The 26,819-nt window shown below is 46.8% G+C and overlaps 1 protein-coding gene and 1 long non-coding RNA gene across 3 annotated transcripts in view; one reads left to right on the top strand and one right to left on the bottom strand.

Annotated features, from left to right (window-relative positions):
- Positions 1-2,113, bottom strand: part of LOC128334678 (uncharacterized) — a 51,865-nt gene extending 49,752 nt beyond the window's left edge. For both annotated transcript variants that reach the window (XR_008311356.1, XM_053271654.1), the window contains exon 1: positions 1,631-2,113. Coding sequence is in view for 1 of the 2 variants with exons in the window: in XM_053271654.1 (XP_053127629.1) it covers positions 1,631-1,820 (190 nt within the window). In the remaining variant the exon portion in view is untranslated. The remainder of the gene's footprint in view (positions 1-1,630) is intronic.
- Positions 1-26,819, top strand: part of LOC128334679 (uncharacterized) — a 173,595-nt gene that overhangs the window by 83,677 nt on the left and 63,099 nt on the right. The window contains exon 3 of the long non-coding RNA XR_008311357.1: positions 15,932-15,996. This is a non-coding gene — a long non-coding RNA (uncharacterized LOC128334679). The remainder of the gene's footprint in view (positions 1-15,931; positions 15,997-26,819) is intronic.

The following is a 26,819-nucleotide window of genomic DNA, read 5'->3' as shown; positions in this document are numbered from 1 at the left end:
TTATACTGAGTCAGACCCTTGGTCCATCTAGTTAAGTATTGTCCACACTGACTGGCAGCAGCTCTCCAGGATTGCAGGCAGGAGTCTCTTCCAGGAGGTGCCAAGGATTGCTTTTCCACTTAGCAGTGGCCCCATCCCCTAAGGGGAATATCTCACAGTGCTCTCACACATGTAGTCTCCCATTCAAATGCAAACCAGAGAGGACCTTGCTTAGCAAAGCAAAATTTCATGTTTGCTACCACAAGACCAGCACTGCTCCAGAACCTGGGACTTCTGCTTGCAAGCAAGCAGGTGCTCTTCCACTGACCACGGCCCCATCCCCTAAGAAGAATGTCTTACAGAGCTCACTTGTAGTCTCCCATTTAAATGCAAACCAATGCAGACCCTGCTTAGCAAAGGGGACAATTCATGCTCACTACCACAAGACCAGCTCTCCTCCCGTGGTCTTGCAAGTGGTTGATTGTGTGTCCACTGACATCTGTCACCAGTGGCAAATGTCACTCTCTCTGCATAGATAAGCCATTAGCAAACGTCAAAAACACAGGTTAAGAATAAAAGTTGAATGCCTGTGAAATGATCGAGACATCTGGCAAATGCCCCAGCATATGGTGTGTAATCCCAGATGATAAAAAGATAGACACTCCAGAGTATTTATGATTGTAGGAGGAGGGGGGAATTATCCCTTGATGCTGTCACGTAAAAACTAAAACCAACCCCAGCACTGCAGGTGAACACTCCAGAGTTTGTGTGGATTTGGGGACTCTAAAGACTGCCTGTGCAAAGGTGAAACTGACCAGAGATAGCTATAATACTAATAAACAGAAAGCGATAGTGGCTTCATTGATAGAGGACTTTAAAAGGGGAGACTTCGATGCACTCAAAGGTATATCTTGTCAGCAACAAGAAGAGCGGATCCATCAGCAGGTTGGTAGGGGGAAGCATCCCCTCGGACAAGTGGTTTGCCCCCTCCCTCACCTGCCCCCTAATTCTGTAATCTAAGATGTGGGACACAGTTTGCTCATCCATAAATGCACTTTGCCCCTTCTGTGCCCCCCCTCAATTTTTTTTCTAGTGCCACTACTGCCGTATCAAATTGTGAAACTGATCAGTGTGCATTAACACAGATACACATGTGTGTATACTCTCTCTCACACACGGACACACACATGCATGCATGTACGTGCGTCTTGGTCCTATGCTGACACTTAGTGTGACAGTGACTGTCCAAAAATTTTGTGATTGTGTCAACCATCATGTCCAAAACCAGAGACGAATTTTACAAATGCCCCAAGAAGTCGACATTTCTCCCCCTCCCACCACCACTGCCTGGGCATTCCCCATGTGGATGCTGACAATCTCATCCAGGTGACAGGTGTACTGTAAGCCCAGAATACAAATACTGTAGCAGTCTTACAAGTCTGCATCTTTACATGCCCCGTATTCTATCATTTGAGCCCAGTTTCCTATCGAAAACATGCGGTTTATAATCAACCGCCCAGCTCTTTAACCCCAGCAGAACACAGCAGCCAGATCATAAAGGTGTTGTTTCCCCATCGCTGTGTGGCACACGGATAGAGAGAGAGAGTGCCGTTACACCAATCGCAAGACAAACTACAAGGCAAGGGCTTACCTTTTGGATCCGAGGCAGATGCGAACTGTTCTGGCCCGTGTGTGTGGTTAGCCAGCGCTCTAGGAAGCAGCCTGCTCTCTCTGCCTGCAGGGTTTGCTTGTGATGGAGAAGCTAGACCACTTTCTGACAGCGGATGTGGAGGCTGCCAGTGGTTTGGGAAGGAGGGTGGAGGTATTGAGCATCTTAGCATATGTTGCAAACCAGACTGTGCTGGGGAGCATCTCTGTTTAATCTTGTAGTCACTCTTGTGATTTCCAAGTCTCTCTTCATATATGCTCCCATGTGGGCTCTCTCTCTCTCTCTCTCTCTCTCTCTCTCTCTCTCTCTCTCTCTCTCTCTGTCCCCTTTTTCGCCATTGCTTAGCAACGATCAAGGGTGAACTTGCTTAAGCCATGCACCACATAGATGCAACTCTGATATCTTCAGGCAGAATGCTTCCAATGCAATCTTTTCTTATCGTAGTCCCCCCCCCTCATTACTTGGTATTCTCCACCCCACACTTCTGTCTCCTTCACCCTCTCAGGTGGATGTTTTTACTTTTCAGCCCCAGTGTGGTGGATGTGAAGGCACCTCCTCCAGTGAAGTTGGGGGGAGATAGAGCAAAGTTCATGGGAAATTGGGCTGCACAGGTGGCTGGACGTCAGGAAAGAAGCCACTGCTGCCTGGTTATATTTTGTAAGCCATTTCTGAATTTGATAGAGCCCTTCTAATTAACCCCAAGAATACAGTGAAGGTGTGGAGAGGCATCTGTTATCAACACCCCTCTGGACAAGGAATGGACATTTTAAGGGCTGCAAGTAGATAATGGTGAGGCTGTTCTCAGGCACCGCCTAACCCAGGCTAGGGACGTCCAGCCTGGGTTTGGCTGCGCATGAGAACCACTGGGATTGGGCCCGATCCTGGCAGGCCAGCACCACCTAGCCTGGCTTTTTAGCTTGGCTTCCAGCCAAGGTTGAGGGAGTGAGTGCTCCCTTAACCTGGGGTACTTGCTCACGTGCAAGCCGGGCTGCTTCTAGCCTGGCTGCACACAGAGACAGGTGCCTAGAGCGCCCATCTCTTGGAATCCTCCAATGCTTCACATGTGTCGTGCGGTGCATTGTGGGATTCTTGGAGGCCAAGACGATGAGTCCCGGCCTCTGTTTACCTGTGCTGTTGGGAGCAACGCGGAGATTCATCCATGCTGCTCCCAGCAGTGTGGGTCGTGTCAGAGCATGACTTGCACACCTGCCAGTGGGCATCTGGGGGATGGTAGGTTGAACCCTGCCTTCTCCCCCACCCGTGCAGCCATGTGAACAGCCCCAGTGTCTCATACAATGTTCTCTCTAATGCGGATTGAATTTTGTCCTGGGCGGCAGTATCAAGGCAGTGTGTGCACATGAGCGTTTGGAATAGGGCCCTCCTGATTCAACCTGAGCAGGATCTAAAATTAACCGAGCAGACATCAAAAAACACGTGAGCACATGCGCACGCCTTAGAAGGAACACTGCCTCTGACCTGGGTATGCATGGCCATGTGAATGGGGCGACTGTCTTTCTGGACTAAGCCAAACCTTGCAATCCGTTTCCCAGGCTAGTTTTCTTTTCCTGCCCAAGACCACATGGCAGGAAAGACTGGGGTAGGGAGAGAGGTCAGTACCAGGGCAGCTGGAAAACTGTATAGGGGAGATGACTCTGCACCCCACCACATACGGTCTGCACATATGGTCTTACCAAGAAGCCCAGTTCTGGGAAGGAAGCGAAGGGGCTGGACTGGCTCCTGGGAGGCTGGAGGAGTCTCCCACCTGCCTGGTTATGCTGGCTTCTGCTGCTTGTTCTGGGGCAGAGGAGTGAGCGCATGGGGCCACTTTAAACAGCGGAGGCCTTTTAATATAATGAATTCAAGCCCTAAGACCATACTATACTACAACTGTATTTTGACACTTTGCTGTAAAGTTCCACTCTTCTGGGTGGAGGAGCGAAAGGGGGATAGGGAAATATTGGGAAGGGGGGAAATGCACACTGCCCCTTTCTACTTCTTTCTACCCCTAAGACTGGCCCTCACCAGGGACATAGGAATACAGGAGGCTGCCTGGTATCGAGTCAGACCATTGGCCCATTTAGCTTAGTATTGTCCACACCAGGCCTGCTCAACACTGCCCCCCCAACAGTTTTTGGACTACAACTCCCATAATCCCCAGGCACAGTGGCCAATAGCTAGGGATTATGGGAGTTATAGGCCAACATCTGCATGAGGGCTCAGGTTGAGCAGCCCTGGTCTACACAGACTGGCGGTGGCTTCTCCAAAGTTGCAGGCAGGAATCTCTCTCAGCCCTTATTTGGAGAGGTTAGGGGAGGAACTCGAAACCTTCTGCATGCAGATGCTCTTCCCAGAGCAGCTCCATCCCCGCAGGAGAGTACCTTGCAGTGCTCCACCTGTAGTCTCCCATTCCAGTGTCAACCGGGGAAGGCCCTGCTTAGCAAAGGGGACAATTCATGCCTGCTGCCACAAGACCTGTCACAAATGTGGGGCAAGGCAGCATCTAGGACCTTCCCTCCCACACTGCAATTCCTGGGGCCACCACCCCTCGTTTCCCGAAGCCTTCTGTGGACTGCCAGGAGCACCATTGCTGCTGCCATCATGAAACTGGCCACAGTACCCAAAGGGAGAAGTCCTTTGTGAAAGAGGAAGATGTGTAACTCGGTAACACTTTTGACTGGTGTAACACTTTTGACTGGTGCCGCTGATTATCCAAAACTAGGACATCATTAATATTTCCTCGTGTGGAGCATGCGGGGATTTCCTTGTACTTCCTTTAACCTGCAATTTGCTTCTGCACTGTCTTGTAAGAGCAACCCGCTGGCCCCAGCGGAGGCGCTGTGAATAACGGTTCACCTGTAACCCGTGTCGTTTTGCAGCCTCCTCAAAGGCCGCGGAAGGAGCTCTCTGTCAAGTTCATTATCCGCTAAGCTGGATTTCATTGGACAATTAATTCCCCCCCCCCCACTCCCCACTCGCTTTTCTCCCAGCTGCCGAACAGACCCAGCAAGTTCAAGTGGAGATAAATGGATACAAACGGCTAGTACATAACTAAGTATCACAACATCCTCTCTTGATATGCTTAGCCAGGGTTTTAGCTCTTGATCTTATAAAAACCAGCAAAAAAAAAAAAAAAAAGGATTAAGAAGTGGCTTGTAAAGTAGCTGGGGAGAAATGACTCCCTCTGGCTTCCAGCGGGAGCGCCTGAGTTGCAAAGAGGGACACGTGACCCTGAAATCAATGGGACTTAAAAGTGGTAAACTTTGGCTGGGTCACACTGTTTGCAGTCAATGTGTGAAGCCCGGTTTTTATTTCCCAGAAAGTGTTAATGGAAGAGAGGTTCTTCTTGGTGCAACTTGCCTGCCGTTCCGCCGAAGGACAAACAGGAAAGTGTGCATTGAGATCTCATAACAGAGTTCCTCTATGCTTTTAACGTGCTGATAATGCCAGAGTAAGGCGAACATAAAAGGTGCAGCTTGTGTGCTTTTGTATTAAAGCTGAAGCCCTTCTCTTTTCGAGAGATAATGGAAGGTTTCCTTTGACTTCCCTTCCATTCAATTTCCCCATGATCACACAGCTTTTTGACTGGGTCAGATGTTGATTCTGCCATGTAGCCTTCACAAGATGGCTTTGCTTCCACAAAGGCACCTATCATTTATAAATGCCTTAAATGCCTTTGTCAGCTGCAGTGGCTCCTAGTCCAATTCCAGGCCCAATTAAAACCAAGTGCTGGTTTTAACCTGTAAAACCTTAAATGACCTGGTCCAGGTTGACTGAGAGAGCACCTTGCCCCATATATCCCAACCCAAACCTTAAGATCTTCTTCGGAGGCCCTCCTCCAGGTGCCCCTGCCAAATGAGGTGAGTTGACTGGCTACCAGAGACAGGGCCTTTTCGGTGGTTACACCCTGCTTATGGAATAGCCTCCCCAGTGAGGTTTGCCTGAGAGCTTTCCAGATTAGACCCTACAACGGGGTCAGGATGAATCTTGGAAGTGTGCTTCCACACTTCCTGTGTCATGACACCGCAGTCCTTACGCAGACAGCAGGGTACTGTTCACATTTCCAATGCCTTGTTGCGAATTTAATTGCTGTGATATAGAGCAAGGACATCGTATATCCGGTGTGGAAAAGTTGCTGTTTGGGGGCAGTTGTTAGCTGCTGCGAGACTGCTCCCCCTGCTGTTTACATTTTGAATGCGACTTGCCTGAACAGGGGCATTTTGCTGCTGTTGAGCAGCTAGTCTGGAAAGCGCCCAGGCTTCCTCACTTTGTTCTTTTAGACGCCAGTTTTTTTGTTTTGTTTACCCAGGCCTTTTAAATTCTGATTTTCAACTAATTTTAAAATGCGTTTTTAAGCTGCTTTGTATTGTATTTTGTATTTATTTTCACCTTTTTTGTCTGTTATGATTTAATGAGCTGGGTCTCACTGATCGTGAGACCCGGTTTGCGGAGCTCAGCGGGGAGAGTGGGCTAAGCTGAGACCCCGGGAGCCAGGAGGTGGCTTTTTGCCTCCCCTCCGGGGGTCTGCTCATGAGGAGCCGCGGCATGGCTAGTTACAATTTAAAAAACCCAGGTTTGCGGAGCGCTTGCTCAACAAACCCAGTTTTAGGGGCTGGCTACTTGAGCAGGTTACCCGCTCAAGAAACACCGGGCTCGCAGCCGAGCCCGGTGGTTCTCACAATTGCAGAAAATCGGGCTAGCGGAGGCTAGCCTGATTTTCTGCAATCGTGTGAATAACCTTAATGTGTTATGTGTTTTTTTTAAATTGTATGTTTTAATCCTCTGTTGTAAGCCTCCCAGAGAACAATTTGTAATGGAGCGGCTAACAAAGTTGTTGTTTATTATTATTATTATTATTATTATTATTATTATTATTATTATTATTAATTATATAATGAGACAAGTGCAGACTGCTTTTCTGTGCTCTTGCTGCTGGCTGTTTGTTTGCCCCGCCTCTGTTTGTTTGTTTGTTAGCCCGGCCTGAGGCCTCTTGCTGCTGGCTGTTTGTTAGCACCACTTCTACTTCAGGACTGCAACACAAGCCCCATTCAAAAGCTGACCTGGATCAAGGAACGGGCTAACCAAAAACACCACATAGCCCTATCCACACATTACGTTCAATGCCCATCCAATGCTGGGCCAAAGGCAGATTTAATTTCAGTGGAATTCAGAAGGAAGGGACAGTCCCAGAAGTGATGCATTCAAATCTGGGCTCCGCAACTTCAGTCTTCCAGCGGTTGTTTGACTACAACTTCCATCATCCCCAGCCACAGTGGCCAGCAGTCAGGGATGGTGGGAGTTGCCGTCCAACATCCGCAGGAGGGCCGAATCTGTGCAGCCCTGCATTATGCGCCCACACAAGCTGGATTATTTATTATATTGGAATTGTACATGCATTAAGTCCAGAGGAGTATATTACTCCTGATGGAAGCAGCTCCCTAGAGGAATCGATAATCTCGAGCATGTTCAGCCCTGGGCTGATGAAGATGATAATTAGAGACGGGGAAGGAAGATGACACAGTGCAACAATCACGCGGGAAGAAAATGAAGCCTCCCAAGAGCCACATTTTGTCTGATTTTCACATTTTAATGAGAAATCTCTGACATTTAGCACGGCAGATTCCCTTTTATTTCCCCGCCAAAGGACCTGTGACCACACAGGGGAGGAGTAAAGCCTGCTTTGTGGTCACAGCTGATCTCCTCGCTCATTCACATAAATCTGTGATCTTCACGTGCACTACTAAGTGTCTGCAACAAAAGCCTCTCTGATATATTTGACAGGTGCTCCTTTATGGCGGAGCAGCCTACGAAGGGGCCAATTAACACATCCATGCCTGGTATGAGTTTGTCATTAAGTGCAGAGAGAGGGTAACGGGTCTGTGGGGTTGCGATGCATGGTGACGGGGAGGGGGAAGAGGGAGGGGGCTACATCATCTCCCTCTACCCAGCATGAACATATACACCTTATATCCCTTTTTGCTAAGCAGGGTTTGCCTTGGTTTGCATTTGGATGCATGTCAGCACACTTTGCTGTAAGGTATTTCCCTTAGGGCAGGTGAAGGGAATGTGTGGGTCTCCAGATATTGCTGGACTACAACTCCCATCATCCCCAGCTGTAATCAATTGTGGCTGGGGTGGTGGGAGACAGAAGAAGGAAGAAGGGAATTGCTGTAACTCCCACGCCTGTGGCAAGGGGCAGAGCAATTTCCTGATGGGTGGCAATCTGGGTTGGCCAGGGCCTCATCCTGCACATGCCCAGCAGCACAAGGTATCCATGCTTTGTTCCGTCTAAGCATTAAAGATGCTGTCGTAATAAGGACGGTAAACCCGCTATGAAGTCGGAGAGATTTACTCAACTAGGATTCAGTGTGGCAATCCCCGATACAAAACAACAGGCGATGGAAAAATAAACAGGCTCAACGTGAGAATAAATCTGTTTTTTAAGGCTGAGTTCCCCTCTGCTGCCTTCTCATTGCATTATATGCTGCAGTGGGAAGTGTCTTGAGCATGAATTTTCCAGTTAATTTTTCTTGACTTTATCCATCAGGCTGGTGCTCCTGGACATGTTAATGTCCGATAATGCTCCATTTGCATATGGTGACACATCTACAGCTGCCATTAGATCCAATTTGCACACATGATTTGCTTCTCGAAGCATCAGCGGCTGAATTTTATCGAGAGACAGGAAGGTCAAAAAAGTTTAATTGATTGTATAATACAATTGAGAAGACTGGCAGGGATCTTGGGCAATTTTGGGACAGCTGTCTTCACAACTAAAAGCACACAGCAGCTGTGACAGCAACAGGATTATGATGAGGCACATTCAGCATGCAGTGTGAAGATTGTTCAATTACTTGAAAACCAGCAAGGATGGGGGGAGAGCTGGTCTTGGGGTAGCAAGCATGACTTCTCCCCTTTGCTAAGCAGGCTCCACCATGGTTTGCATTTGAATGGGAGACTACATGTACGAGCTCTGTAAGATATTCCCCTTAGGGGATGGGGCTACTCTGAGAAGAGCACCTGCAGGCTTCCATTGAAGAAGGTTCCAAGCCACCACCACTGTGTGCATCTCCAGATAGGGCTGGGAGAGATTCCTGCCTGTCACCTTGGAGACTGGAGAAGCCGCTGCCAGTCTGTGCAGACAATACTGAGCTAGATGGACCAGTGGTCTGACTCGGTAAAAGGCAGCTTCCCATGTTGCTCCTTCCAAAGGACCACACAAGTAAAAGGATCCTATGTTGCTCCTTCCTTCTATGTTGCTCCTTCTAAAGGATCCTTGAGTTAAAGGATCTGAAACTAATTTAAATTGCAACCCAACAGATCCTATGATACAATCAATGCAAAAAAAAAAAAAAAAGCATGAGAAATGAAATATATTAACCTTGTCTGTACTGTAAATCATAGAATCATATAGAAATAGTAAATAATCATATGAAGTAAAAATACTAATAAAACATGAGGTACACTAAATCACATCCAATCAAACAAGAACTATATGGTCCATAATATATGCCAAAACGACAGCAACCCGGTGATAAACTGTTTCAAACCACTTGAGCAAATGTCCATGTATAACTTTGTATTGTTTCTCATGAACATCAACAATATCTTCACTGTGACTCAAGAACCATGTTGAAAATTCTTTTGGAGACATGGAAGAAATCCTCTTCATAAGGAACTTCAAAATCTTCTCTTGTGTTGCAAAATAGCCAGATTCTTTTGCAACCTTACTCCTCTGGGAGGAGTAGTATCTGGGATTAAGTATCTCTGGGATACGAAAATTCTATAGGCATGGTGTTGCTGGCACCTTGCATGGGTATTTGGGATGCATTCTGCCCCAGCAGAAAGCTGTATAGGATGGTGGAGAGCAGGTAGGGGTGTGCACAGAACCGGCTGGTCCGGTCGGGTTTGGGTCCGAACTGGACCCGAATTGGACTGGGCCAATTTGGTCCGGCACCCCCTTGAACTCGCCCCCCTGGTTTGGTCCAGGGCGGGGTTCACGATTTTTTCTTTACTCATTCCCTTTGGGGGAGTTGTCCAAGGCATCGGGGGGGGGGTGTATCCACAGAGGTTCCCTCTCCCACTGCTGGCCTCCTTTATTCCAGGAGAAGCCTAGTGCGCAGGCATGGTGACCTCCAAAATGGCCACCGCGCTGAGCGGGGGTAGCTGAAAACCGACCGAAGAACCGATTCCTGGAATAAGGGAGGCCGGTGGGAGAAGAGGGAACCTCCGTGGACACCCACCACCACCTTGGATAACTCCCCCGGAGGGGGTAAGTGTCAAATTTATTTGTTTGTTTTAAGATCGCGAACCAAACAGGGTGGTTCGGTTCAACCCTGAACAACTGAATCTGTTTGCAAATCCCTGAGAGCAGGTAAAGAGCTACTCTCCTCTTAAAGCTTCCACTCCCAAAAGGTGCTTGAACGGCGGTCCGTGCAGAATCCCTACATTCTGAACAAAGGAGAGCGCAGAAAACGGCCTTTTGGCTAAGATCAAGTGTAGTGCTAAAAACATCGCTGAGACATCTATCTTGATCAAGAGCTCTGTTCTAGTAAAGTCCACTGAGGGGAAGAACTGCCTAACCCAAATGGCACTCATTAATACTGGCTGTCTATTAAATGACCCATCTAATGCCAATCAGCCCCCATCTTTTGTTCTAAGTTGTCACCCTCCTTAGGATTTCTTTGTTCTGCCTTGATGTACCAGCTCCAGCAGATAGAGAGCTGCCAGCCTTCATAAAACTCAAAATGCAGCTGGAACTCAGAGCACAAAGACGCAGCAGCAAAGAATTCACTCAACGGGCTTGTAAACCTCAGTGGTGCGGTTAGACAGAGCGACTCTCTGGCTCAGCGAAACACACCGGAGGGCAGAGAACAAACTGAGGGATGCCATACAGTTCAAATGCTAACGTCTGTCCAGAATGATGGTTGGCCATTTTAGGGAGAAACCCAGAAATGTCACTGCAGCTATAGACTTTATTGACGAGAAACTTCTTGGTCATTCGTTCAAAGCAAAATGAACCTGGGCTCACAGATGGCAGGTGTGTGTGTGTGTGTGTGTGTGTGTGTGTGTGTGTGTGTGTGTGTGAAGCTGTAAGCAGCCACTGAACGGGAGCCAGTGCTAGGAGGTCAAGGCAAGGAAGAACTGGTCTTGTGGTAAGGTAAAGTGTGCCGTCAAGTTGATTTCGACTCCTGGCGCCCACAGAGCCCTGTGGTTTTCTTTGGTAGAATCCTGGAGGGGATTGCCATTGTCTCCTCCCACGCAGTCTGAGATTATGCCTTTCAGCATCTTCCTATATCACTGCTGCCCGATACAGGTGTTTCCCACAGTCTGGGAAATAAACCAGTGGGTATTCAAACCGGCAGCCTTCTGCTTCTTGGTCAAGCATTTCCCGCTGCGCCACTTAAGGTGACGGTCTTGTGGAAGGAGGGTGAATTGCCCCCTTTGCTAAGCAGGGTCTGCCCTGGCTTGCATTGGAATGGGAGACTACATGTGTGAGCACTGGAAGAGATTCCCCTTCAGGGATGGGGCTGTTCTGGGGAGAGCACCTGCATGCTTCCATGCAGAAGGCCCTCAGTCCCCACCCTCACCCCACTGCATCTTCAGATAGGGCTGGGAGAGACTCCTACATGTAACCTTGGAGATTGGAGAAGCCGCAGCCAGTCTGTGCAGACAATACTGAGCTAGATGGACCCATGGTCTGACTTGGTAGAATGCAGTTTCCTATGTTCAAATGGAGCCTCCCCACCCCCCACCCCTGGTGGTTGTTTTTTTTTAAAAGTCAAGTTTGAAATAAATATTCCAAGTTCCTCCCTAGAGTTATACATAGGAACATAGGAAGCTGCCATATACTGAGTCAGACATTTGGTCTATCTAGCTTAGTATTGTCTTCACAGACTGGCAGGTTACAGACAGGCATCTCTCTCAGCCCTATCTTGGAGAAGCCAAGGAGGGACCTTGAAACTTTCTTCTCTTCCCAGAGTGGCTCCATCCGCTGAGGGGAACATCTTACTGTGCTTACACTTCTAGTCTCCCATTCATATGCAACCAAGATGGACCCTGCTTAGCTAAAGGGACATGTCATGCTTGCTACCACAAGACCAGCTCTCCTCTCCTTTCAGCAACATCTGGAGGACTGCAGCTTGAGAACCCCTGGCTTATAATAATGGTTTCTACTCCATGGCTAATAATAGCAGATTTTGGTAGGGGCCATTTCAGTTAGGAAATCAGCATGGGAGGGTTAAGAGATCTTGGGTTAAGTGATCTTGGCCCTGATCTTGGGTTAAGTGATCTTGGCCCTGACCCGAATCCAACTCTCCTTGCAGATGCTTTTGCGGAAAGAAAAATAAGTTGGAAACTCTCAACACGTTATATCTAGTTTGGCTCTAACCTTCCAGCAATATTTCTTCATGCTCCAGGTTTATAGATAGTTTCCGCTTGGATTCGGCTCACCTAACACCCACCACGTTTTCTGGAGAGAGCTGATAAGCTATCAGGCCATCTAAACACACAGTGCATCAATGACCTCCTCTAATGCTTTTCTCCTTCCATCTGTGATTCCCTGAGTGTTAAAACTCTCTTGTCTGCTCTGGCGGATAATATATGCAGTTTCTCAATAGCTAGTATCCTGTCACAGGCAGCACAGACCAGTTTAATCTGGTTCACTGCCTTCGTGAATGGTTGGAAGGGGGGAAATGTATAGGTAAAAGGAGGACGGGACTTCTAGGAAGGAGAGGAAAGATACTGAAACGATTAAGCAGAAGTCGGTTGCTGGATGTTTTGTTGCTTAAAACAAAGCAATTGTTCAAAAATGTCATTTGGTGTGGCTGTATATCAGGGGTCCCACGCCTTTTAACAAGGGTATCCTTTCTGGCTCAGGTACTTTCGGCTCAGGTAACCCGTAGAGATTGTGTGCGTGTACTCATGTTTACACACACACACACACACACACACACACACACACACACACACACACGGTGAGCTCATTCACTGAGGTCATTCACACAACCAAAAACTGTGTTCTACCCTGGTTTGGGAGCTCCCCAAAATTGTGTGTGCTCCCAATTTTCAGTTATGTGGAAGCAAGTTAGGAGGAAAAGCTACCCAGGTTTTCCTCCTACCTTGCTTCCACACAATCACTTCTACCCAGGTTTTCCTCCTACCTTGCTTCCACATAACCAAAAATTGGGAGCACACAGAGTTCCCAAACCTGGGTAGAACACAATTTTTGATTGTGTGAATGACCACACACACACACTTAAATGGTGCAGTTTCCTCACACAGAGCAGAACCCAGAACTAACATTTTCCCTGGAGTGTACCATTTTAGGCCATAGAAGTGTGTGTAGGGGTGGTGGTGGTGGTTGTATGTTGTGCATCTCCTCGCAAAAGTACCCCCTGCAAACATGTTTTAAAAGCAAGTCATGGAAGAGAATTGTGCTCTTTCTCCCAATATGCCCATTTTCCTTATACAGAGTGTCGTTGAATCATCCAGACGTGGCGTTTGCTCCCCTGATTTCTGCTGCAAGTGTAAAATTGGCCTGAAGTCAATTAGGTGTGCATGTCAAGCAAAGAGACACCCAGGCCAGGGGGAGCACAGAACATCGGCTCCCAAGGGACGGTGGGGGCGAGCGCTCCCCCCACTTTCTCCAGAGTCCTGAAAGACCTGTGAGCTCTGAGAGGGAGCCAAGAACTGAGGCCACCTCGGCCAGGGAGCTCTTGACCTTTGCTCCTGAAAAGACCATCAATGGCCTCCGACAACACTGCTTTGTTAATCTTTTGTACTGTAACTTGTTTGGTGCCTTGGCCAAGGCAGAAAGGCGGCATCAAAATGCAACGAATTTGGTCAATGACCAGTGATGCTTCTACATAGTTACATAAGAAGTTGCCTTGTACCAAGTCAGACACTTGGACCATTTAACTCAGGATTATCTACACTGACTGGCAGCAGCTCTCCAAGGTTTCAGGCAGGGGTCTTTCCCAGCCCTATCTGGAGATGCCAGGGATATGAACCCGGGGCCTTCTGCATGCAAAGCAGACGCTCTGCCACGGAGTACTGGCTGTGTTCCCCAAGCTGGCTCTTCCAAAGCATTCAAACCACATCTTTGCTTTTGTGCAGACCTTTGGCTTTTTCCCCTTCCCCTTAAAAAAAAAAAAAGATAAACATGGATTTATACATTGCAAGAAAAGAATGCTCTTTTCTGCCGTTGCTTATCAGTGTGGGCAGATGTTGTAGCACAGAAGGCTGTGTGGCCCCTCCATTCATGGGGCAATGCAGTTGTGTAGAATGGTGCTCGGGTTTGGACACACAAATCTATTATACACACAAATCTATTATCATTGCTGAGGGATGCTGTATTATAATGGTAAATGACACATTTACAGGAAGGCGGAAGGCTAAGCTCACTCTGCTCCCGGCTGCAAAGTATAACCTGCCACAGGGCAGAAATTCTGTGCTAAGACAGGCTTTGCCTAATTGCATACACACTAAGGACTCCATTCTCAAATGGCTTCGCCTTCTATGCAGGCGGAATGGGGACAAGAAAGCCAAATGGCTTTTCATACCCCTCGCTTCTGAATGGAAATCTTTATTAAGGATGTTGGCTATTTACAGCAAATAACTTCTCTGGGGGATGGTTTTCAGCAGCAAAACAGCAGAAGGGATGCTGCCTTATACCAAGCCAGAGCATTGGTCCATTTAGAACAGGGGTAGGCAACCATGATTCAACAGATGTTGTTGGACTTCTATGTTGACTCATGGTTGTCTACTCCTGACCTATAGCTCAGTACTGTCTATACTGGCTGCCAATATGCTTCTGGGCAAACTACAAAGTGCTGGTTATTAGCTTTAAAGCCTTGAACGGCTTAGGTCCAGGTTACCTTAGACAGTGCCTTCTTCGGTCTGATCCCCACCGCACGCTAAGAACATCTGAGGAGGTCCGGCTCCTCTGGTGGCGACTCAGAGGCGGGCCTTCTCCGTAGACGCTCCTAGATTGTGAAATGCGCTCCCTGCAGAAATCCATAATTTGAATTCTTTATTGGCATTTAGGAGAGCCCTAAAGACCTACCTGTTCAGTCTGGCCTTCCAGGGTTTTAAAATTGTTTTAAGGGGTTCTTAATGTATTGGGTTTTAGCTGTTTTATTGTATTCTAAAAATTTTGTTTTCGGTCTTTGATTGATTTTAACTGTTCTGTGGTATTTGTGAACTGCCCTGAGTTATTTTGTAAGGGCGGTCTAGAAATTGAATGAATGAATGAATGAATGAATACAATATACCGATAAGTTTCAGACAGGAGTCTTCCCCAACCCTACCCAGAGACACCAGGGATTGAACCTGGTTATTTCCTATAAAGCCCTTGATAGCTTGGGCCCACGGTATTTAAGAGAACACCTTGGTTGTTATGAAACCCGCCACCTATTCAGATCTATTCAGAAGGGAGGTTCGTCTGAGAGTGCCGCCAGCTTGTCTGGTGGCGACTCAAAGACCTGCCTTCTCTGTAGTTGCCCCAGGACTATGGAATGCACTTTCTGTCGAGAATAGAGTTGCTCCGTCCCTGTTGGCTTTTAGAAAACAGCTAGACACATTCTCTTCAGCCAAGCTTTTTAGTTAGTTGGTGTACTTATGGATATTTTAATCTCTTTTTTATATGTTTTAACTGTTAAATTCTTGGTTTGTTTTATTCTTTTTGTTTGTTTGTTTGTTTTATGCTGTAAACCATGTAGAAACTTTGGTAGTGGGCAGTATACTAAATAAATAAATAAATAACAATTAAAACATGGGAACTTCTGCATGCAAAGCTGACGACAGCCAGTGTGGTGTAGTGGTTAGAATGTTGGCCTCGGACTTGGGAGACCTGAGACCCACTCAGCCATGAAATTCTCTGGGTGACTCACTTATCTCTCAGCCTAGCCTACCTCACAGGATTGTTGTGAGGATAAACATAGCCATGTACACTGCTCTGGGCTCCTTGGAAGGGAAAGATAAACTTGTGCCATCACGTTGTCAACTCCTGGTGCCCACAGAGCCCTGTGGTTGTCTTTGGTAGAATACAGGAGGGTTTTACCATTGCCTCCTCCTGCACAGTATGAGATGATGCCTTTCAGCATCTTCCTATATCACTGCTGCCCAATGTAGGTGTTTCCCACAGTCTGGGAAACATACCAGCAGGGATTCGAACCAGCAACCTCTTGCTCCTTAGAAGCAGGATATAAATGTAATAAAATAAATAAGTACAGGCAGAATTGTGTACTGATCTGTAAAAGTGCTAATTTTTATTTCTTCTCTTAGTTGCAGTCCGGCTTCCTGGGAGATACTATTGTGTGACAGTGTTCCAAGGAATTTGACTTTGACAGGTAAATTAATTCTTTAATCAATTGATACATTCCATGTTGGCTATTAGATACCACTGGCTTGCTGATCAGTTTGTTTTTTAATGTAGATGTTTTAGAGATCTCGGATTAGTCCTTCAATAAGGAAAGACAATGGGAAAATAGATTTCTTAAACTGTGAAAATTCTCTGCCATGACTGTTCTTGTGCTGTTTGTCTTTCTGCCTCAGTGTTCCTCAGTGTAAAATATAAGTCTTAACTGGTTGACTTTCACCAGGTTTTTGTGCAGCTCTATTTGGCAGTTTTAGGGTGCTTGTTGGAGTCCTTGAGCTGCAGTAAATCACATGTCGATTTTGGACTTGATGCTGTAGGCCATCCCAGTCTATGGCTCATGAGGTACAGTGGATAATGGATTCCTTCCCCTGAGCCGCCATTTTGTGTCTGGCTCCTCCCAAAGTCTTTATTTTGCACCTGGCTCCAGTTGGCGGATCTTGGGGTGCCAGTAAAAACCAAGTATATTCCACAAGCTTGAAGTCTACTTGCACTGCTTTATAAAGGTAAAGTGTGTCGTCAAGTCGATTCTGACTCCTGGCACCCACAGAGCCCTGTGGTTTTCTTTGGTAGAATACAGGAGGGGTTTACCATTGCCTCCTCCAGGGCAGTGTGAGATGATGCCTTTTCGCATCTTCCTATATCACTGCTGCCCAATATAGTACCAGCGGGGATTCGAACTGGCAACCCTCTGCTTGTTAGTCAAGCACTTCCCTTTTGTGCCATTTAAGGCGGCCTACACTGCTTTATAGACTCAAGATAATTTTGGAGGCTTGTTGGATGATTAGTTGCCCAAAACCTATTAACATTTTGCATTAAAATGAGTTACTGGACTGACCTATTGTTGAGGACAAGATTAAACACTAAGAATCTGAAATAGTGACACTTTCCATTTGGCAATAAAATGAAGGATATTAAAAGCTTTTGTTCAGGTTACAAGTGCAATCTTACTTTCTGTACACACACTCTTGCAGGCTTCTGTATCTTAGTGTAGTCTTACTTCCTGTACACACCCCAAGGAGGGACCTCATGCAATTTTCTGCAGTGCCACCTGCTGGCCAGCTCTTGCATTCCAAGAAGAACCCACATTTTCCCTCCAGTCACTACTACTCAGGGGTGGCCCATGAACGCACCTTGGGGAGGGGGGGCGGCAGGCGGCATCTTTAAGTGTCAACGGAGCTGGTGCTCCATGCCGCCCAGCAGCCCCCGCAGCGGGGAATTGCCTTCGCCACTCACCAGGCGCCCATGGAGGCGAGCTCCCATGGAGGTGAGCCCCCGCCAGCGGCCAGGTGAGTGGCGGAGGCGATTTCCTGCCACAAGGGCTTCTGGGCGGCACGGAGCACTGGCTCCATTTACACTTAAAGAAGCCGCCCACCACCACCCCGGAGGCGTGTTCACGGGCCGCCCCTGCTGCTGCTACTACTACTACTACTACTGATATTTATATACAGCCCTTCAACCAAAATTCTTAAAGCATTTTACATAGAAAAATAAGTAATACATAAATAAGATGGCGCCCTGTCCCCAAAGGGCTCACAATCCAAAAAGAAACATAAGGTTGACACCAACAACAGCCACTGGAGGGATGCTGTGCTGGGGCTGGATAGGGCCGGTTGCTCTCCCCCTGCTCAATAAAGAGAATCACCACTTTTAAAAGATGCCTCTTTGCTCAGTTAGCAGGGGTCACCACAGAAGTGCTTGTGAAGGGGGCATGTTCTTCCCGGAATGCAAAGGCCTGGCTGTTAGGTGTTCCTGCAGATGTTTTGCAAGGGTAAGATTGTGTTAGGAAGCAGTGTTGAAGCCCACAGCAAGTGTGCATACTGGGAGTAAGATAAGAAATAAGTACTTTATGGTGGCATGGGAAGACTCTTGAGCTGATTTCTTACTCCTTGTAGCTTTGTCAATCTCCGGTGATACATGTTTCATGACGTACCTGACATTATTTCTCAGAGCAGGGCATATCTTCTGTTGCATGTAGTTAGCTCATTCATATCTGCCTTGGATTAAGTGAAATTGCACATAAACCTGTACAATTTTCATTCACTTATTACAGATTCTGTATGATACATCTCGTAAGACATGGTTTTCTGATTTTAAAATGTAAAGTCCCACCCCACCACCAGTCTGCATTTTAAAATGCAAACACCATTATTTTCTGAAGCTGGGTATGGTCACTTCTAGCACTCAGTTCTCCTTAAACAATATACTTCCAAATATATTGTGCTGAATGATCAGCTTATCTGTAATATATGATACACATTATTTAAAAAAACCTAGACGGAGAAAAGGGCTCCCTCTGCTTTTTTAATAGACCTTGTGTAAATTGCAGTTAGCATGGTTTTATCCGCCTAGGGGGAAGTTGAATGAATAATCATTTAAAACAATTGCACCTTTCTCTATTATTAAAAAAGTCTTTTAATCTGTTTCAAATACCCCTGGTGGTGTTCTCAGTACTTTGCTTGAGAACATCACAAAATTCTTGCATTGCTTTCTCCATTTCCCCCCTTAGACTTTGTAGATAGAAAACATAATCAGTAAATACTGAATGTGTGTTTCTTTCTGTTCTAATATGTTGTAATATCTAGTATGTTCTAATATGTTCTGTTCTGCTACCCAAAAACTAGCATAATGTCAGGCTGAGGGTAGAGCTTTTGTCTTGTGTGTGTGTGTACTGAAAACTTTTACTGCAGAAAAGGGGAGTCTGCACAACTCCTGATATAGAGTAGGAAGGGTCTCCTACCTCTTCATAATTGTGAGAATGAACCTAATTAGTCAGGGGGCCATACTTAAGGTCAATAGGGCCTGCCGCTGGGCTCCCGGGCCTTGCAATGAAGACCATCAGAAGCCCCGCCCCCAGCCTCTACCTATATATACAAGGACTGGAAAGGCCTTTGGAGGCCGCCACCCCCTGCAAATTAGGCATCATCGTGCTTGGCTGGGCAACCACACCACCCAGGATAGACTAAAGAGGATTTGGGGGCTCCCAGGGGCGGTAGAGGCCCTGGACTTTGGCCCAGAAGTCCAGGGGTAAGAGCACCTCTGGGTACTTATTCTAGCTAAGCATTAGGAAAGAGTCTCAATTGGTTCTTAGACAAAATCTAATGGTCTAATTGTCTGCACAGCTAGTTGGAACTCAGATCTTAGTAGCTTCCTCTGGACAAACTCAGGGACTAATGATTTTGGAGGACCACAATTATTGTGACTGGGGATGATGGGAGTTGTAGTTCATCAGCATCTGGAGGACCACAGGTTGGGAACCCCTGCTCTAGAGCCTTAAAAGCCAGTTTTGCATAGTTGCCACTTATATCTCCTAGTGTCCGGGACTTGGGCCAAAAAACAACAACAGCCCAACCCTCCCAGCACTTTATGATTTTTGTGCAAGTCGCTTAGCTGGTCTCTTAAATAGAGATCTGCACAAAACAGATTTTGCATTCTGTTTCGAGCTCGAAATGAAATACAGATGGCCGAAAGGTTTCATCGAAACAGCGGTCAACTCCGGCTGTTCTGACTAAACAAGCCCAAAACGCTTTGAGTGTTTTGGCCATAGGGAACAAGGAGGAGACTCGAAACACCCCATTGTTCCCCATGGATAGCTCCCAGGGATACCAAGGTGGGAGGGCATGCTGGGGTGCTACCTACCACCCAACCCACAAAAGAAATGGGCAAGCGGGCAATTTTGAACACATTTTTAACCTTTTCCCCAACCCCTCCATAGGATCTCATGCTTGTATTGGAAAATAGGTCACTATTTCACAAGGTTAATAAATTAGTGTAGCTATTCTTCACTTATGCAGTCTTCGCTAGTCTTCGCTTATGCAGCAAGAGCATCGTACATACCTGTACTCTTTTTGCACAGTGTGTGTGTTTGTTTATCATATTTATATACCGCCAAGTAGGTAGGTAGGTAGAGTTTAAATACATTATTCCTGTCGTAGAGTTGCCACTTGGTTGAACATGGAGAGAGAGAGAGAGAGAGAGAGAGAGAGAGAGAGAGAGGAGGGAATGTTTCTTGGTCTCTGATGCCTTTGAGTCTGATTTGTTTAACAGATTTACATTGGAATTACGACGCACAAAACTTGTTCTCCTAAGCTTCTTTCTGTTTCTTTACACTTGTTTTATGATCGCTGTTTGTTTAGGAGGATTTATGCAGCTTTCAGGTCTTAATAAGTCTCTAAACAATGAGTATATTTGCTTAGCAGGTAGGTTGCATTTACACTGGCTGCTATCCAAGAGCTCCAGCGTGCATGGAAGGGGTTTCCAGCGCTGTGCGTGAGAAACTGAGCTCTGTGTGCAGCAGGGGGTTTCCAGTCAGGGCTGGAACAGCAAGGGCCCTGAAGCTCATAGGGATGTAGGGAGCTGCCTTATACGGAGTCAGACCGTGGTCCATCTAGCTTAGTAGTGTCTCCAGTGGCAGTGGCTTCTTCAGGGTTACGGGATGGAGCTGCTCTCTGGAGCCCTATCTGGAGATGCCAGAGGAGGGAACTAGGAGCCTTCTGCATGCAAGCATGCAGATGCTTTTCCCAGAGCGGCCCCATCCCCTAAGGGGAATATCTCATAGCTCTCACATGTAGTTTGCCATTCCTATGCAAACCAAGGCAGACCCTGCTCAGCAAAGGGGGCAGTTCATGCTTGCTACCACAAGACCAGCTCTGTGGTGTACACACATTGCCTCTGTGTAGCCCCAGTTTGTATCTGCAGGAGACGTCTGTACCTAAGGCGAGTAAGATCATACATGGAAGTTGGTGCAAACACTTTGCAGGTCCCAGTTTTTATTGCCTTCTGGAAAAGCCCATTGTTGGCCAGAACTGAAAAGAGTGAGAAAATCCAAGTGAATGCACAACCTCAAAAGTGTGGAGGCAGGGATGTGTGATTCTGACAGTGCAGGATTGGGCGCATATTTAGTAAGCTAGAACTTAAAGTCTCACATTATGAGGGGCCTCTGTATATTAAAAAATGACTAAATTTCACATTTTACATAACGCATTTTAAATTAAAGGTATTTCTAATGCAAATAGGCTTATTGCAAGGTAACTACTTTTGCTGGATTAGTTTTTGTTGCATTTTGTCAAAAAAAAGAGGAAAGCTTTATTATTTCTATTATTATTGTCCTTTTTGTTAGAATGTTTTTTAAAATAATTTTTTATAAAGGTATGGAGCCTTTAAACTTGACATAGCCTCAGCTTGTCATAATCTGGTCCTGAATTCTAGGGGTGTGGGGTACTCCTGATCATGGTGAAGACAGAAGCTCAGTGCATAAAATGTCCTGATTTCTTATGTGTGCATCAGGCTTCTGTCTGGACACAACTCTCTCTGTTTTACTATTTTGTAGTTAAATTGGGAGGCCAAGTTGCCAGGATCAGGTCAGGGAGAGGCAAGTCTAATCCCAGAAGTACGCAGCAGTCTGTCGAATACCACAGAGTTTCTTAACCTTGAGCCCCCAGATTATGTTGGACTACAACTCCCATCATCCCCAGACATGGCCTTTGTGGCAGAGGATGATGGGAGTTGTAGTCCAACAACATCTGGGGGCCCAAGGTTAAGAAACCCTGGAATACCACATTTACCCGAATACAAGATGACTCTGAATTTAAGATGAGCCCCCTTAAAAAAGAGAGAGGTTAAATATAGGTGATACCTCTATTTACCCAAAAGGAAGACGACTCTGGATTTAAGAGGCCCCCCTGATTTAGAACATGAAAGAACTTGGAGAAAAACTAGTCTTGGGTTCAGGTAAATACAGTAAACACTGGACCTTTTCGAAGCTCTCCAGTAGAAAGCTGAGTTCCAAATGGTGAGCGATCTTATTCTCAAACTGCAGAGTGAAATAAAACAAAAGGAGATTCTAATGTTTACAGGCTACGATCCACCAGGCATGTCTTCATGCTTTGATAGTGAATGGGAGTTGCACAAGGCACAATCCACGCTTGCAGACTGGACTGCGTCTGGGTCACTCAGAGCACAAGGAAGAGAAGCTGCGAGTAATTCATATACGCTGCCAACCTTGGCTTATACTGCCTGTTTGACCTATTTTTTTTTTTAATATCAGAAACTAGGGCAGCTCTTTGGATAGCCTTTCCCATATCCCGCGAAACCCCGCTGTGTTACATTCTCCATATTTGACATTATAAGTCTTGAATACTGAGCCAAACTGTAGAATATTCCTCCGGGGTTTTCTCCTTCATTGAAACACAACTGTAACAGATGTCTGTTCATTCTGAAGCCCGGGAGACGCGCTTGATAACAATAGCACATGCAGTAAGAGAGCCTTCTGCCGAGTTTATTAAAGGCTGCTGCATTTCGAGCTCTTGCCAGAGCAGGGTGTAGACAGTCTGCTGGAAACCATGATTATTCTAACCTCGAGCCCTTCCTTTCTCTTTCCCCACCCACCTCCCGCACTCTTTCCTCGATGGTTCACATTCTGCAGGCCAGTCTGGAAATGGGGGTCCTGAGATCGGAAATTGTTTACAGCATAGCATATTATGCAAGAGCTGCTCTTGAAAGGAATATCTATCAGTGGGCTTGTTATGTAGTTAATTCCTTTTAAACATGCATTGACAGATTTGAGGAGAGTTGGCCTAGAGAATCTGAATCATCCCCTTTACTAAGCAGGATTTGCCTTGGTTTGCGTTTAGATGACTACATGTGAGCGCTGCGGGCGATAAGATGCTCCCCTCAGAGCAGAGGTTATCAACCTGCGGTACTCCAGATGTTACATAGCAACATAGGAAGCTGCCATATACTGAGTCAGACCATTGGTCTATCTAGCTCAGTCTTGTCTACACAGACTGGCAGCAGCTTCTCCAAGGTTGCAGGCAGGAGTCTCTCTCTCAGCTCTATCTTGGAGGTGCTGCGAGGGAGGGAACTTGGAACCTAGATGCTCTCCCCAGAGTGGCAGCTCCATCCCCTCAGGGGAATCTCTTACAGGGCTCACACTTCTAGTCTCCCTTTCATATGCAACCAGGGCGGACCCTGCTTAGCTAAGGGGACAAGTCATGCCTGCTACCACAAGACCAGCTCTCCCGGGAGATGATGGGAGGTGTAGTTCAGCAGCCTCTGGAGTATCACAAGGTGGGAACCCCTACATTAGAGGATGGGGCTGTAACTCAGTGATAGAGCATCTACTTTGCATGCAGACGACTACACAGATGGTCCTGGGTTCAATCCCTGGCAGCATCTCCAGACAGAGCTGGCAGAGACCCCTAGCTGAAACTCTGGAGAGCCACTGCCAGTCAGTGTAGACATACTGAGCTAGACGGACTGATGGTCTGACCTAGGTCCATCTAGTCCTCCTCTGGTCCATAAGGCAGCTTCCTATGTTCCTAACACATCTATTCATCTGTTTATAAAAAGTATTAACTCACTTTCTTTTTAAAAAAAAGTTCCTAGTGGCATACTACATGTACTACCAATATTTAGAGACCGCTTCAAGTGGGGAAGTAACCTGCCGAGAGAGCAGGAGGTTGCCAGTTCGAATCCCCACTGGTTGGTTTCCCAGACTATGGGAAACACCTATATCAGGCAGCAGCGATATAGGAAGATGCTGAAAGGCATCATCTCAGACTGCACGGGAGAAGGCAATGGTCAAACCCTCCTGCATTCTACCAAAGACAACCACAGGGCTCTGTGGTTGCCAGGAGTTGACACCGTCTTGATGGCACACTTTACCTTTACCACAAGACCAGCTCTCCTCTTGAGAATAGGCAGTAGATTCAGCAGTAGATTCAGAAGCCAGGAGCACTTCTACTCATGTGGTTAGAGTTCTGCCTTTGGACCAGGAAGATGAGGTAGGTTAGGCTGAGAGATGTGTGACTGGCCCAGAGTCACCCAGTGAATTTAATGGCTAAATGGGGATTTGAACTCAGGTCTCCCCGGTCCTAGTCCAACACTCCAACCCCTACACCACACTGGTTCAACTGGCTATGCACTCATTAAAGTATATAGGTAGAACTGCACACCAACTTAGTTTCTACTATACGGGTTGGGGTTTTTTTTTTGGTTTGGTTTTTTTGCACTACACAAATTGTGTCCAGCTGCACATTAGAATAAACCTTGCTCTGTGCTGCAGTTATCACTGTTGGGAAGTGGGGTTGACATGGAAGAGATGACACCTCCCCTCGCCACTATCCCCCTCCTCTTGTCAACCCTCTTGTGTTCTTTGCCAGCCGCAATTTGATTGGTGGAGCTAAATAGGTCACCCAGTGATAGCCAAGCTTTGCACAGGCCGCGCAGACAAGCCAGGATGAAAAGCGGAGCCCTTCGTGGGTGATTAGAGGGAGCAAAGAGCCATTGGTCCCATGATTGACTCTCTTTTTGTAGTAAAGGGATTTTCTTTAGGAAGTCGACTTTGGGTCATGCTTTCAACAAGAGTATTAACCTCCGTAAAACTTGGCTTTGGCCAGTAACACTTGTCAAACTGGCTGTATAGCTTTTGGGCTTTCTTATTCTGTAGGCCAGGGATTCTCAGATTTGGGTCTTCAGATGTCATTGGACTGGAACTCCCATCATCCCCTTTTGGAGAGAAGGGCCTGATTCACACAATTGTTTGAATTTGCATCTAGGTTTATAGTCAGTAACTGTCATTAGGCTCGTTCACACAATTACAAATGGTGTAGGACAAATGTCCTACCTTAGTTTGGGGGCTGTGTGCACACCCATTTTGTGATTGTGTGCAAGGGAAACAGCAAGGTTGGAGGGGAAGGAAGTGATCATCTGGGAGAGAGGAGCGGGATCGGGCTCTGACCCAGCTCTCATACTCAGCACTTTACCAAGATAAGAGATATTGCCGTCCAACCCTTTAGGAGAGCTGGTCTTGTGGTAGCAAGCATGACTTGTCCCCATAGCTAAGCAGGGTCTGCCCTGGTTGCATCTGAATGGGAGACTTGATGTGTGAGCACTGCAAGATATTCCCCTCAGGGGATGGAGCTGCTCTGGGAAGAGCAGAAGGTTTCAAGTTCCCTCCTTGGCTTTTCCAAGATAGGGCTGAGAGAGATTCCCGCCTGCAACCTTGGAGAAGCCGCAGCAAGTCTGTGAAGACAATACTGAGCTAGATAGACCAATGGTCTGACTCAGTATATGGCAGTTTCCTATGTTCCTGACCCAGCTCCCCTTTCCCAGATGATCACTTCCTCCCCCTTGGACCTTGCTTTCCCCCTCACACACGATCCCAAAACAGGCGTGTGCTCTGCTCCTGAACTAGGTTAGGACACTTGTCCTATTCTAATTATAATCATGTGACCTGCATTATTGTGTGAACCCATTCAAAGATGGGTAACACAGATTCATCTCGAGACACAAACTGACATCGATAACCTTGGCATGAGTTCATACAATCACACTGATGTCAGATACTGACTCTAAACCCAGATTCAAACAATTGAATCGAGGCCAAGCTTTATGACATCCTCCTACAATTAGGTTATGAATCATGTTTTCTGTTGGGGTCAGTGATGTAACTCTGGATGCTTATGCAGAGGCTTTTTGTCCGCGAAATCACAATCATTCTTATTTCCTGGCCTGGAAATGCAAACTTCGGGGACTTGTAATTCTCACCTCGTAAATGAGAAGAGCATTCCAACCACAGTTCCTCTCTGACTCAGATTACAATCTGAGCTGAATGAGAATTCCTCTTTCCTTGCCCCCATCCAGTTATCTGACTGCGGGCTTCCTTGACTCTTACCATTGATGGAGTGTGGGAATCTTCTGTGTTTTAGGGAGGCTGGGTGATCACAATGGGTCTGGAGCTTCAGATGTTCTTGCTGATTAACCGTCTGGCACATGGATTGGTAGACAAGGAACAAAATGTCTTCTGCTTGCCTTCACTTTGATTGTTGGGAAGATGCCCATATGGTGTTTTAAGAGCAGATGGACTCTGTGTGGAAATATCATTGGAGCTTTTCTTTCTTCAGATGTCAAAGGTCTCCAAACCATCAAGATGTTACCTCAGTTTTAGTTACCAGAGGGTGTTCATTCTCTCTCTCTCTCTCTCTCTCTCTCTCTCTCTCTCTCTCTCTCTCTCACACACACACACACACACACACACACACACACACACACGGTTCTCACAACCATTAAAACCAGGGTAGGTGGTGGACTACCCACACTTGTTTGATGATCAGAACTCATGCATTTCCCTCCAGTCCAGGTTGCTCCTGGCAGGACTCTCCAGCTTTTGTAACCAATTTTTTTTTTTAACCAAGGGTGGAGAAGAGGAGAGACCTCCTACTCTGATTTTCTGGTCATAAGAACCCCCACATTGCTTCTACCCAGCCACTGACAACTAGCATGCTCTCCCTTGCATGGAAACCATAGACAGCTGTGTCTACAGTGACATCTGTCAGTGGACACGCTTGCCTAAAACGCAGACTCTATGATATGGAGACTGGAGCAGCTTTACGAGGGCGCCTTTGTGGCCAATGGGAGGGTAGCTATTGATGTCATGAAGCTTCTCTGGTCTGCTGGCAATGCAAAGCATTCTGGGAAGGCATATGCACCTTTGGAGGACTTTCCATGGAGGGGAGGGGCTTGCAGCTGCCAAGTTCAGTGATGGAGCCCTCAGCAGCTGCGCTCATGGGTTTGTAGGATTTGCAGAGCCATGCTGAACCGATGCCCGTGTGTTGCATACGAGGGTAACATCTCACCTGGGCTCCCACCTACTCCAAAGGGTCATGTGAATGGGCTAACACATATACCCACACCCACACCTGTGTTGTTATTCATATTAGGACTCAGATTGGTATGTTCTGTACAAAAATTAGAACTAACCCGGGCTTCTGCCTGAAGGCCTGCAATCTAAAGGTA

Source organism: Hemicordylus capensis, chromosome 10 (assembly GCF_027244095.1).
Source record: "Hemicordylus capensis ecotype Gifberg chromosome 10, rHemCap1.1.pri, whole genome shotgun sequence".
Taxonomy (NCBI): domain Eukaryota; kingdom Metazoa; phylum Chordata; class Lepidosauria; order Squamata; family Cordylidae; genus Hemicordylus; species Hemicordylus capensis.
The sequence above is the reverse complement of the archived record's forward strand: the minus strand, read 5'-3'. Positions and strand labels throughout refer to the sequence as shown.